We start from the raw sequence: 14,054 nt of genomic DNA, 5'->3' as shown, positions 1-14,054 counted from the left end.
CTAGTGTAAGCATTACCTAGCAACAACTAAAACATCGGTGTGTTATCATCAACATTATTCTCATCCTAAATCCAAAACACAGCACTGTACCAGCTACTGGGAAGGAAATTAACTCTATCCCTGCCAAAACCAGGACAAAAGCTAAGAAAACTTAAGAACAAAATTGCAAGTAAACACTAAGATATGAAAGTTCTCTTGTTTGATCTGTGTTTTTTTTGTAAGATGTCATTTATGGCAAACAGCAGAGGATTTCTGTTTTGCGTTCAGATATGACTACCTTCTCTTAGGAAAAAAACTGAATGATCCAGACTCTGAACTAGTCTTGTCTTCCTCAGCTAGCACAAATGTTGTGGAAAAGTGCTTATTTAAATTTTCTAATGTATACTTAGCTGTAGGAAGTGGAGTAAAAAGGTTATTTCTTTGGCTTCATACTGTCACTCATTGCAGAAGTGGTGATAAATTCTGTACATACAGCTAAAAGTTTATGAATGTGTACTACTGAAGGATATAAAACAGTCGGTAAAATTCAGAGTCCAATATATATATTGTTTTTCCCTAAGTCTGGAAAGGATTCTAAAGGCTAAAACTATTAAAAGAAGAAAATAATGACAGTAGGAAGTGCTGAATTGTCAAGTATATTTCTCCTCTCCATTCTTGAAGAAAAGATCTTTGAACTCTTTTCCATGCATCTGTGTGAATTGGCTTTTAAAGTTTTATCTGTTTGTACTGCACTAGCACTTAGTAGGTAACCAAAGCTTGTTATGCTAATAGCTGTACAAATACTTGAACTGACTATACAACTGCTACTATTAGAGCAGCTATCTTAACTGACTTCTATTACTAGCTCTTCCTGGCCATTTCTTCATTAGGCTAGACTAAAATATAAAGCTTCAAGTTGCAAAGTTTGGATTCCAAAGAAAATACTGTTTTATATGGAGCAGACACTGGAGTATGTACTGACATGTTGAAATTTATCATATATCAGATTAAAATGGGATTATTCTGTGAGTAGTGTAGAATTTGTGCTAGGTTCATTCTTCTTTCTATTCTAGATCTTTGTTTATCATGCTGGACAGCCTTAATAGCTTGGATGGTTCTACGTGGTCAGTGGGACAAGCCTGGTTAAATCAAGTGCTTCAAAGACATGATATTGCAAGGGTTCTTGAACCTTTGCTCTTTGTGCCCCTCCAGCCTTCTCAGTCGGTAGAGCATGGGAAGCTGAAAAGCCCTTGACTAGCGTAAGCACGACTTAGCAACAACTAAAACATCGGTGTGTTATCATCAACATTATTCTCATCCTAAATCCAAAACACAGCACTGTACCAGCTACTGGGAAGGAAATTAACTCTATCCCTGCCAAAACCAGGACAAAAGCTAAGAAAACTTAAGAACAAAATTGCAAGTAAACACTAAGATATGAAAGTTCTCTTGTTTGATCTGTGTTTTTTTTGTAAGATGTCATTTATGGCAAACAGCAGAGGATTTCTGTTTTGCGTTCAGATATCAGACTACCTTCTTAGGAAAAAAACTGAATGATCCAGACTCTGAACTAGTCTTGTCTTCCTCAGCTAGCACAAATGTTGTGGAAAAGTGCTTATTTAAATTTTCTAATGTATACTTAGCTGTAGGAAGTGGAGTAAAAAGGTTATTTCTTTGGCTTCATACTGTCACTCATTGCAGAAGTGGTGATAAATTCTGTACATACAGCTAAAAGTTTATGAATGTGTACTACTGAAGGATATAAAACAGTCGGTAAAATTCAGAGTCCAATATATATATTGTTTTTCCCTAAGTCTGGAAAGGATTCTAAAGGCAATAACTATTAAAAGAAGAAAATAATGACAGTAGGAAGTGCTGAATTGTCAAGTATATTTCTCCTCTCCATTCTTGAAGAAAAGATCTTTGAACTCTTTTCCATGCATCTGTGTGAATTGGCTTTTAAAGTTTTATCTGTTTGTACTGCACTAGCACTTAGTAGGTAACCAAAGCTTGTTATGCTAATAGCTGTACAAATACTTGAACTGACTATACAACTGCTACTATTAGAGCAGCTATCTTAACTGACTTCTATTACTAGCTCTTCCTGGCCATTTCTTCATTAGGCTAGACTAAAATATAAAGCTTCAAGTTGCAAAGTTTGGATTCCAAAGAAAATACTGTTTTATATGGAGCAGACACTGGAGTATGTACTGACATGTTGAAATTTATCATATATCAGATTAAAATGGGATTATTCTGTGAGTAGTGTAGAATTTGTGCTAGGTTCATTCTTCTTTCTATTCTAGATCTTTGTTTATCATGCTGGACAGCCTTAATAGCTTGGATGGTTCTACGTGGTCAGTGGGACAAGCCTGGTTAAATCAAGTGCTTCAAAGACATGATATTGCAAGGGTTCTTGAACCTTTGCTCTTACTGCTTCTCCATCCAAAAACTCAGCGAGTTTCTGTTCAGCGAGTACAGGCTGAATGTTACTGGACTAAGTCTCCCTATCACCCCGAAGAAGAAAATGAAAAGCACTTTATCCAGAAGTTTAGCTGTGCTGATGGTATGTACACAAGAAGACTGAAGGAAGTTCCTTATTTAATTTCTTTATTTGTTATTTGCACGCAACATTAAAAATGTAGTAGAAATTTTTGAGGGTAACTTGCAAAACAAAGTGCTGGAATAGCTACTGCTTATATGCGCATTTGTGCATGGTTTTTCTAATTCAAGTTTGGGTGTCCCAAGTATCATTGAAGTTTTATTGTTCTCAAATAAAGATGATAGGCAAGTATTTTAATGCTGAACATTTTCTTACGACTTACTGAACTTCAGTAGAACTTAAGAATATGGCTTGAGGCTTAGCCAAGAAATGAAATGCTTTTATGATTAGGACCACTGATGTGGGGCTGGCTGAAAACATACTGCTAAGGTTTGAAGGTGTTTGCATGTATTGTGTAATTTTAGTAACATATTAATAATTCTTTTTTATGAAAACACAAGCAGATAAGACTGCATAAGGTTTCATGGGAGAATTATGTTTTGCTAAGGTCTACTGCTAAAGTAATCCTGCTTTGGTTATATGAATGTGTGTCGTTCGCATATTAACTTTTTTTTTCTGCTGTGAAGTGGAAAGACTCTATTTACCATGCCTTTATAATTTGAAGTCTCAGTATTAGTTTAAATTCTAAATTCTTATTCTGAAGAACAAAATATTATGTGTATAAGATTTTTTTTGTTTGTTTTTCTTTAAGCATTTTCCCATGTGCCTGTAAGCCAAGGACAACTTATTATACCTAAAGAAGGCAATGAAAAACAACTTGCTATGGATGAAATGGAGAACTTCAGTCTGACTGTCAACCCTCTGAGTGACAGGCTTTCCTTGTTAAGTACCAGCAGTGAGACCATACCAATGGTTGTGTCTGATTTTGACCTTCCTGACCATCAAGTTGAAATACTGCAGAGTTCTGACTCTGGCTGCTCTCAGTCATCTACCGGGGACAACATCAGTTATGAAGTGGAAACAGAAAGCCTGAGTGCTCAAGATAGCTCTCAGACTCTGCGAGAAGACTCACCTGATGAAATTGTGCAACAAGTGGTTACAGATCTTATATGCAAAGTTGTAAGCAGTCTCGGAGAAGAAGCTGAGCCAGTTAAGCATAGTCTATACTCTGAGGATACTTCATGTAAATTCAGTCCTTTGGATAACTCTGTAGAGGTGACAAAAAATGAAGATCAAAATATTCAAAGTAGCCAGAGTAGTTTGCTTAGTAATGACAGCTCCCAGTTGCTATCGGCCTCAACTGAGACTGGACTTGAGAGCTTAAGAGATGAAATTTCAAGAAATAACTCTTCACCCTGTATTGCAGAAAGCCAGCAATCCCTCTCTGATCTCACTCTTGCTTCCACTGAATCGAAGTCCAGAAAGCGAAGCCACAGTAGTATTCAGTTCAGCTTTAAAGGAAAGCTAACAGAAAAAATGTCTGAAAAAGAAACAATTGTTAAAGAGGCTGGTAAGCAACCAGGTGCAAAACCTAAGGTGAAAATAGCCAAAAAGAAAGATGAAGAGAAGAAGAAAGCACAAACAGAAAAGCTTAAACAAACAAATGTCTTCTTTAGTGATGGTCTTGATTTAGAAAACTGGTACAGCTGTGGAGAAGGAGAAATTTCAGAAATAGAAAGTGATGTGGGGTCCCCAGGAATGCGAAAATCTCCCAACTTTAATATCCATCCATTGTATCAACATGTGCTGCTTTATCTCCAGCTGTATGACTCTTCAAGGACATTGTATGCTTTTTCTGCAATTAAAGCAATTCTGAAGACAAATCCTTCAGCTTTTGTAAGTGCTATCTCCACTACCAGTGTCAACAATGCATACACTCCTCAGCTTTCATTGCTCCAGAATCTTCTCGCCAGGCATCGAATATCTGTTATGGGCAAGGATTTCTACAGTCACATCCCAGTTGATTCTAATCATAACTTCCGGAGCTCTATGTACATAGAAATTCTTATCTCCTTGTGTTTATACTATATGCGGAGCCACTATCCAACTCATGTTAAAGTAACCTCACAAGATCTAATAGGAAACCGTAATATGCAAATGATGAGTATAGAAATTCTGACACTTCTCTTTGCTGAGTTGGCGAAAGTGATAGAAAGCTCTGCAAAGGGATTTCCTAGTTTTATTTCAGACATGTTGTCCAAGTGCAAGGTTCAGAAAGTGATCCTGCATTGTCTGCTGTCTTCTATCTTCAGTGCACAGAAATGGCACAGTGAAAAGATGGCTGGAAAAAACATAGTGGCTGTAGAAGAAGGTTTCTCTGAAGACAGCCTTATAAATTTTTCTGAAGATGAATTTGACAATGGTAGTACGCTGCAGTCACAGCTTTTAAAAGTACTTCAACGGCTGATTGTGCTGGAACACAGAGTAATGACTGTACCTGAGGAAAATGAAACGGGCTTTGACTTTGTCATAACAGACTTGGAGCACATCGGTCCCCAGCAGCCGATGACTTCTCTTCAGTATTTACATTCCCAGCCAATAACCTGTCAAGGCATGTTTCTCTGCGCAGTGATACGAGCTTTACACCAGCACTGTGCCTGTAAAATGCATCCCCAGTGGATTGGCCTTATCACTTCTACGTTGCCTTACATGGGAAAAGTTCTTCAGAGGGTTGTTGTTTCAGTGACGCTTCAGCTCTGCAGGAACTTGGATAATTTAATTCAGCAGTATAAATATGAAACAGGATTATCTGATAATAGGTATGTGTATGTACAGGTGTGTAGTCTTTTTAAGCAAATTTGATTGTGTTGAATTACTTTACAACCAGATTAACCCATTTAAAAAAAAAAATGAATCTCTTATTTTAGGCCTCTCTGGATGGCATCGGTCACTCCCCCAGATATGGTTCTTACTTTATTAGAAGGGATCACAACAATAATTCATTACTGCCTCCTGGATCCATCTACGCAATATCATCAGGTAAACTTACCTGGGTGTCTGAGAGGTTCCTATGCAGTACATGTCAAATTAAGGACTGTGATTATATTAGCAGAATTGAAGATTGAGTGGGAAAAATACCAAATATATTGTCTTAGCTGTAAGTGTGTTTTTTATTGATAATATACACATCTCAAACAGAAAAACAATTTTCCACTAATTATACTTTTAAGAGAATAGTTTTTGATTTTTTGTTTGTTTTGCTTTGGTTTTGGGGATTTTTTTTGTTCCCCTGAAATAACTGAAATAGGAATTCCTTAACTTTGAGACCTCTAAAATGCTACTTTTTAGAGCTGGCTTCATTTGTGGAACTTCCTAGACTGATGCCTATCCTGTTACTTTCTGGCTGGACTGTGTTCATCTTGCAATATGTCAAAACATTCTGTTTCTGCTCCTTCTGTATATTCACAATTTGTCTTTTTAGTCAAGCAGTATTTTTAGATCTGATATTCTGAGCATAGTCTCTGTTAAGAATTTGGCCCAGATTCTGCAAGGAAATTTTTGCCCTGCTATCTCTGCAATCTTGGTTTTGCCTTTTTTTTGTTTGTTCTTATACACCTTTGCTTTCCATTCATTTAAAAGTAACTGAAAAGTGTTTATTGTTTGTGCAAGTAAATAATTTTGCCTAGAGTATTAGTTACACTTAAAATTTTGAAATAATTGTTTTGCCAAGGTATAGGCAGATGATACAAAATCGATTGCTGTACACATGAGGCCTCACATGTTCGGAATACATTGTACAACTCAGTCAAAAGATTCTTTAATTATTATTTTTAATAGATTCAAAACCTGTACATCTGTACATACTATAAGAATTATTGAAAAACTATTTTGAAAAAGAGTTAAGGTTGAAAGCTTCCATGTCCATTAAGTCTCAATTTACACTATTTTACTTATGCTGTTTATGTAGATATTTAATGCTCTTCCTCCCCTCTCCCCTTCAAATCCACTAGCTTTTGGTTAATGTAGATCAGAAGCACTTGATTGAAGCACGCAATGGGATCCTATCTATCTTGCATATGATCATGTCTTCCGTGACTTTGCTGTGGAGCATCCTTCACCTTGCAGATTCTTCGGAGAAAACTGCTGCTGCTGCTGCATCCGTTACCACTATTAATCTTGGGTCAACAAAGGTCAGAATATCAGGGATAATATCATTTAAGTTGTTCATTAATACCTTTGTCAAACTAAATCCAGTTCCATTCCCTAAATGTAAATTGAGTTTTAATATCCTTGTCCTCATCTACTCATCTACCTCAGAGGCAAGGCTTTTGTAAATGGGTATTGAATCTGCTTTTAAACTTGAGTGTATCAACTCAAGACAGCAATGTCTCACCGGTTTGCTTTCTACAAAGAAAATGAAATCCTTCCTGAAAAAATTTAAGCCACACTTTTATGCCTCAAAAGTTACAAAACATTCATGCAAAATCTTAACAAAAGAGAACTCTCCTCTTAAAACATCTAGTACTCAGACACTTATGAACTAGTTCCTTTATTCATTCAATTCCCATACAGTGATGTCACTGTGCACGGCGAAATGTCATAGCAGATAGTGAGCTAGTAATTGTAAAGAAGAGAACCTGAGAAGGGGTCAAATAGAACTATACTGAGAACACTGCCTAGCCCTCTTATTGGAAGCAGTTCAAACTTCTTATACTTCACATTATTAAATAGGAAATTGTCATTTAAATTTGAAATGTTTTAAAATAAGATTTCCTTAGTTAATTTGAATATATCAGATACTGCTTGTGATGATGCTATGTTACATCCTTTTCAACCTTTTTCATTCAGATTGAAGGAATAAAAAATAACTTATCTAAGACTCCATGTCTTTGAACAGACAGCATCCATGGTCATATTTGTACTGCCGAGAGGGCTTCCTACTCACTGAAAGGAAGGGGGTCCATACTTGTTGATGGCCTATAATATTATGCTGCTTCTGTAAAAAAAGAAGATTTTGTACTCTGGTTAAACATTAACTGTTCTATACATCCCAGCTCTTCTTTAATTTGCCCAAATCTGTAGTATTCAAAAGAGCATTCAACATGTCCTGTATATGAAAAAGTCCTGTTTGAGTTCAGCTTGTTCGATGTAGTATCAGGATAGGTTATTTTAATTTTTCACCTCCATTGCTTTCGGGTAATGCTTTTGTAGCTGCCTTGGAGTTGGTGGATGTGGTTAAAAACACACAAAACTGGAATGGAATTTTGTGTCTAAAGTATAAGCAAGCTTTTTAAGCTTCAGTACAACTAGGTTGCTTTGGCAACCACACTCTTGGCAAGTGCATAAAGTGTATAGTCAAGCTCTGGGATTGAATATAGCAGTTTCCTGCAAGCTTAGACAATTCCTACTGAAATATTTCTGACCAAGGTAAAAATAGCTTCCAAAAAAACAGGTAGAAAGTGCATTTTTTTCTGAAATCTTCTTGTCATAGAAAACAGGACAAGAAGACAGCTCAGGAAATACATTTCCTGACCCAAGTGTGCCTCAATAACTTCTGACATGCTTAAAAAACACATTATTAAGAGTTTCAACAGTGAATATTTCAGTCTCCCAGAGTAGTGTGTTTGTTCTTTTAGGATTTCCCCATCACCCCTACTTCTTAATCTTTATCTCGCTTGCTACAAAGCAAGTCCATCACTATTTGTGGCAGACATGCACATCATCTTCCTTTCTTCTTTCTGATTACCTTGTACACATTTGGTAACTGTTATATCTCCACTTATATGCTTTTCTCCTGACTCTACAAACCCATTTCTGCCCCTTCTTGTAGGTCATATTCCATATCACTAATCTTTCTTTTTATAGTTTGAGTACTGTCAGCTTGTGGTACATTTCTTGAAGTAAGGTGGTGTTGTGGTTTAACCCCAGCCAGCAACTAAGCACCACACAGCCACTCACTCACTCCCCACCCAGTGGGATGAGGGAAGAGAATCGGAAGGGTAAAAGTGAGAAAACTCATGGGTTGAGATAAAAATACTTTAATAATTGCAGTAAAAAGTAATGAAAATAATAATATAAAAATAATACAAATTGTAATGAAAAGGAAAATAACAAAGAGAGAATTAAAACCCAAGAAAGACAAGTGATGCAAATGAAAACAGTTGCTCACCACCAACCAACTGATGCCCAGCCAGTCCCCAAGCAGTGCCCCCCTGCCAACCTTCCCCCAGCTTTATATGCTGAGCATGACGTCATATGGTGTGGAATATCCCTCTGGTCAGTTGGGGTCAGCTGTCCCAGCTGTGTCCCCTCCCAACTTCTTGTGCACCCCCAGCCTACTCGCTGGCGAGCGGTATGAGGAGCAGAAAAGGCCTTGACTCTGTGTAAGCACTGCTCAGCAATAGCTAAAACATCCCTGTATTATCAACACTGTTCTCAGCACAAACCCAAAACATAGCCCCATACTAGCTACTGTGAAGAAAATTAACCCTACCCCAGCCAAAACCAGCACGGGTGTCCAAAACTGGACATGGTACGTGGTATCTTCTTTCAGGAGAAACATTTCGTGTCTTTCATGAAGTGCTGCTATTTATGAATGCTCTTTTCCTCTTCCTTGCAAAGTTGTCATGGTAAGTTTGTGATCCACTATAATCCCAAGACTTTTTTTTCTGTAGCACTGCTATCTAAATAGTTTCTCATCCTGAATCGCTAAAGTTGTTTATCCCTGCCTTTGCATGCAAAGATCAAGCCTTTATTGCACCTTATCTTTTTTCAGGATGCTTTTCGAGTTTCTCAGATCATTTTTAGTTCTGTACCTTTCTATCAGTTCCTTCCCACTTCGTTACCATTTGCAAATTTAACAAGTGTATTTTATCTTCCCTTGTCTTAGTCATGAATAAAATGATTGAAGAGTACCAGATGTAGAATAGAGCTTTATGAACCCTCTGAGTGCATCCTTCCGTTTTGATAAAAGTTAGTGATAGTTACCATCCAAGTATGGCTTTATAGCTAGCTGTTTTGAACATAATGCTGAGGTGCTTATCTAAAGGTGTATGTGTTCTGCTTCCACGTTTCAGAATTTGAGGCAGCAGATTCTCGAACTGTTGGGTCCAATTTCAATGAATCATGGTGTTCACTTCATGGCTGCTATTGCGTTTGTATGGAATGAAAGGAGGCAAAATAAAAATACTTCTAGGACAAAGGTATGTTTATACTACAGTGGTCACTTCAAATAGTGGTAATAGCTTTAAGTGATTTAGAAGCAGTAAGGAGAAAATTCAGACATTCCAGTGAAAAAATAGATATTACGAAATATGGAGAATATTTATATTATATTTCTAATTAGCAACTGTACTGTCAGGGAGCTACCAGTTTATTTTAGAATGGGATCATCTTCCTGAAGTCTTCAGGAAAAGATTAAGTGATTCCAAGTCTCTAGATGAACTATTAGTCACAAACATTTCAATCCCATGAGGCCAGCTGCCTTAATTTTGGCATAGGCATTGTCTGTGATGATCATCTGTGACATACATTTGATTCTTTTAGGTTATTCCTACAGCAGGTGAAGAACAACTTCTGCTGGTCGAGCTAGTTCGCTCTATCAGTGTTATGAGAACGGAGACTGTTATACAAACAGTGAAAGAAGTTTTGAAGCAGCCTCCAGCCATAGCAAAAGACAAGGTATGAAAACTGTAGAGATGCTGTTGATTCATTTAATGTCCTCTTACTGAAGCTTAGAACACTGATGATATGGATACTTTGTTCACAAAGCTGAGCAGGTAATTATGCTGCTGCTCAGTACAGTGTGAAAATTTTCACAATATCTAATAGATGGATGAACTTTTGGAGGGAAGTCATACCTTCTCAAGTCATTACCATTTACTGAACAACTCCAGAATCCTGTTTACTGCTTCTGTACAAGACTGTGTTTTGTGGGGATAGGCTGCTTACATGAGGGAAACGGGTGCGTGCCCTAGCATCAGGTTGATTTTTTTTCAGGTGGGAAAGGGAAGTGGGGAAAAGAAGGAATTAAAAAAAGAAAAGAATAAATTTATGGAGAGATGCCTAACTGGACATTCGTAATGTCCTGTTAATGAATTAAGCTATATCTTCAGACACTGCAGTAACATTATAGCATTGTCAGTTTTGCCCTGGCAAGTGAGGAAAAAAAAAAGTCACTTTCTTCTTCCTGATGACAGAGGTTTTGTATCTTTTTCTAGAAACATCTTTCACTGGAAGTCTGCATGTTGCAGTTTTTCTATGCTTATACTCAAAGGTAAGACAAGAAATTAAATTTTATTTTTGTCATCAAGAAGCAGATGGACAATTTGAATATTTTGTATCTTTTTATAATCCCTAGGATGAGAAATAGCCTATGTAATATAGATCATGAAGAAAGAATGGTTTTGAACTGTAGGTGTCATAAAGAAAGGGATTTATTTTGCAAGTTCCCTAGTTCTGCATCACCTTTCTTCCCCCACCTAAAAATCCTGCAGAAAATCTGCCCCCTGCCCAAGGAAAGCTGATCTTAATTGTGCTGTAACTCATTGGTACTACTCCAACCTTGGACTGAAAATCATGTCTTTTGAGTACACCTAACGTTAAATGAAAAACCAAAGACTCTGTATGAATGTTGATTCACAATATCTGACAAGAGAATTGTGAGGTAGAAAGAAAATGGGGAATGCCTGAGGGAGATGATGCTGTTTTCATTGCCATTGCTGCTCTCTCTCTTAGGATTCCAGTGACCAGCTTAGTAGATAGCTGGGCTGCACTGCTGCTTCTGTTAAAAGATTCCATCCAGGTTGGTCTTCCAGCTCCGGGACAATTCCTCATACTTGGGTAAGTGCTCTTGATATTTGCAGTTTTCAAATAAGCCCAAATGTAAGTGTGTGAAATCATACTGAACTGTTAGTATTTTCAAATCTCTATCACTTATTTTTGAGTGGTAGAGCTATTGGATGAGTTCTGTGGGTTTTATCAAATTAGTATCTTCTCTGAGGAATGGTTACATACATTAAATTTTATATTATAATATGATATAAGCCATGATCTTACCTTACTGCTTTTTTGAGCGATTCAGGCTCTTTAAACAGTAGGTTTAAGTTTCTGATTTTTCTTAGAAAATAACTACAATGACTATTTCTTAGGTATGTGTAGTTTTGCAGCCCACTAGAAAGGATTCACTTCCAGCATGAAAGCTGTTTGTGGAGTGTTAGAAATAAAATGGTGAATATGATTTTCTGTATAAAGCTTCAAGGACCATTTTCTTGAATTTCTGGAATTTGTCTTTCCTAGTAAACTGTCTCTAAAGATACTTCTGTGTATAGTTTAGTAAAACACGTTCTTGATAAACTATTATGGTATGATCAAAATTAACTTAAGAAACTTGAAAGGATGTTTTCTAGAATATTGATAAGTAGCAATGACTGAAGGTTTAGTAAGTAAGTATTGTGCACGTAAATTTCTTCAGATTTGTCCTAGCTCTTAAAATTGCCGAATAAGAGAACTTATTACTGTGAGAAGAAAATCCATATCTACTACTATCTTTTTTTCAGTGTTCTTCATGAGTTCATTATGAAAAACCCAAGCCTGGAGAATAAGAAAGATCAAAGAGATCTCCAGGTAATAAATTTTTTGTTTGCATCTCTCTTTTGAAAATACTGAACAATAAATGCTTGAAGGTACTAGAATTATCTATAGGTGATATAGATATATAACTGATATATCAGTTCTGTAGTCTGATATGACTCTTTAGTATCTTCTACTTAGTACTATTTATAATCTGTTGAAAAAGATCTCATTTTCTGTGGAGTTATTAATCACTGATAATATAGAACAGAAGTGATTTGAAAGCAGTTCTATACTTAATTAGTTATATAGATTTTTCTACAAAAACACGTCAGGACAACAAATACAGCCCTTCTGCACAAAGTTCTTAAAACACTTGGTTTTTTTTCTACCAGGATGTAACGCACAAGATAGTGGATGCCATTGGGGCAATCGCTGGTTCCTCCTTGGAACAGACTACTTGGCTAAGACGAAACTTAGAGGTTAAGCCTTCCCCCAAGATTATGGTTGATGGAAACAACTTAGAATCAGATGTTGAAGGTAGTTTCATTTTCATCTTTATTTTAAACAAAACATTAATTATCAGGCCAACATGAACAGAGGACAGCTTTACTATATTTGAATACATTGAAAATGCTGCAGTATTGTTCAGGCATTAGTATCTTACACAGTGTATCTGGCAAAGTCTGTACATCTTCAAAATATATGCTATTAAAATATGCTTGTAAGGTAAATAATGGCGTAAGGAAACTAACTTTGGACATTTTTTTATTATTATCTTCATTTAGATATGTTGTCTCCAGCAATGGAAACTTCAAACATAACTCCATCTGTTTATAGTGTCCATGCATTGACCTTACTTTCTGAGGTAAATGTCTCCTCAGATGTAATAAATACTGTCTTATAATAAACTTTTATATTGTGAAAAGCTTTGGACTAGAAGCTTGGGGAAAAAGGTTTGATGGGAACCACTGATGTGAATGGATTCTGGGTCCTGTCATGTAACAATATGTAAAATTTGTTACTAACCCAGTTACAAAGATTCAGTGAGATGGATGAGGCGAAAAGCACGGCCTTGCAGATGTGTAGTATAGGAAACTTTTTTGGTGGCAAACTTTGTGTATTATTAGTGGTGTTACTTACTGCTGATAACGCAGTCAATCTTTGATTATTTTTTTTGTTTGTTTGTAGCTTATCCTGTAGAATGCTTTGCCTAGGAGCTTATGCTTCTGTGTTTTTACCTTAGTTTGTTTTGAAAATGATGAGATCTTTATACTCTGGATATGCTGAATAGTAGATAAAAAGCAATTTGAGAGTGCGTGATAATGTATCTTCCTCTACTTTTATAGGTTTTGGCTCATCTCTTGGATATGGTTTTCTACAGTGATGAAAAAGAGAGGGTTATTCCTTTGCTTGTAAATATTATGCACTATGTTGTTCCCTACCTCCGTAATCACAGGTATCTACAATTTATTGAATTGATGTAGATCTCTACAGCCAGTTGAAATTTGGTGGGTGACACTTAAGTTAAAACAGGCATGGTAAGGATTAGATGTCTATCAAACTTTCTATAAAGCAACAATTCAAAATTGTTTCATGTTGACTTTCTTTTTTTTGTTTAGTGCTCACAATGCATCCAGCTATCGAGCCTGTGTCCAGTTATTAAGCAGTCTTAGTGGGTATCAGTATACAAGGAGAGCATGGAAAAAGGAAGCATTTGACCTCTTTATGGATTCCAGTTTCTTCCAGATGGATGCTTCGTGTGTTAACCAGTAAGACTCTCTTTCCTGCTTATATTGATGGCTGTTACAAATTTTATGTATACCATTACAAAAGAGTATGTATAATGTGGATCAAAATTTCCCAACAGATTTCTGTTGAGAGAAATAGAGGGATATTCTCTATTTTAGATTACCATGTGAAATGTGAAACTCGCTTACCTAAGGTATATTTCTATGCACAAGTCTATTTTTTTTTTTTCAATTTCAAGGTTTTCCTCATAGAGAAAAAAAAAAAGTGATTAACGTTTTATAGAATCATAGAATGGTTTGGGTTGGAAAGG

General features: G+C 36.4%; 1 protein-coding gene across 1 annotated transcript in view; it reads left to right on the top strand.

Annotated features, from left to right (window-relative positions):
- Positions 1 to 14,054, top strand: part of DOPEY1 (dopey family member 1) — a 60,207-nt gene that overhangs the window by 32,257 nt on the left and 13,896 nt on the right. Inside the window, exons 18-30 of the mRNA XM_009282711.1 lie at positions 2,286 to 2,545; positions 3,234 to 5,241; positions 5,350 to 5,461; positions 6,433 to 6,612; positions 9,499 to 9,624; positions 9,968 to 10,102; positions 10,642 to 10,697; positions 11,159 to 11,263; positions 11,980 to 12,046; positions 12,388 to 12,532; positions 12,781 to 12,860; positions 13,342 to 13,451; positions 13,615 to 13,764. Coding sequence (XP_009280986.1) covers positions 2,286 to 2,545; positions 3,234 to 5,241; positions 5,350 to 5,461; positions 6,433 to 6,612; positions 9,499 to 9,624; positions 9,968 to 10,102; positions 10,642 to 10,697; positions 11,159 to 11,263; positions 11,980 to 12,046; positions 12,388 to 12,532; positions 12,781 to 12,860; positions 13,342 to 13,451; positions 13,615 to 13,764 — 3,534 coding nt within the window. The remainder of the gene's footprint in view (positions 1 to 2,285; positions 2,546 to 3,233; positions 5,242 to 5,349; positions 5,462 to 6,432; positions 6,613 to 9,498; positions 9,625 to 9,967; positions 10,103 to 10,641; positions 10,698 to 11,158; positions 11,264 to 11,979; positions 12,047 to 12,387; positions 12,533 to 12,780; positions 12,861 to 13,341; positions 13,452 to 13,614; positions 13,765 to 14,054) is intronic.

The sequence above is a fragment of the Aptenodytes forsteri genome, unplaced genomic scaffold, assembly GCF_000699145.1.
Source record: "Aptenodytes forsteri isolate BGI_AS27 unplaced genomic scaffold, ASM69914v1 Scaffold245, whole genome shotgun sequence".
NCBI classification, from domain to species: Eukaryota; Metazoa; Chordata; class Aves; order Sphenisciformes; family Spheniscidae; genus Aptenodytes; species Aptenodytes forsteri.
This window is presented reverse-complemented; position numbering and strand designations above follow the sequence as displayed.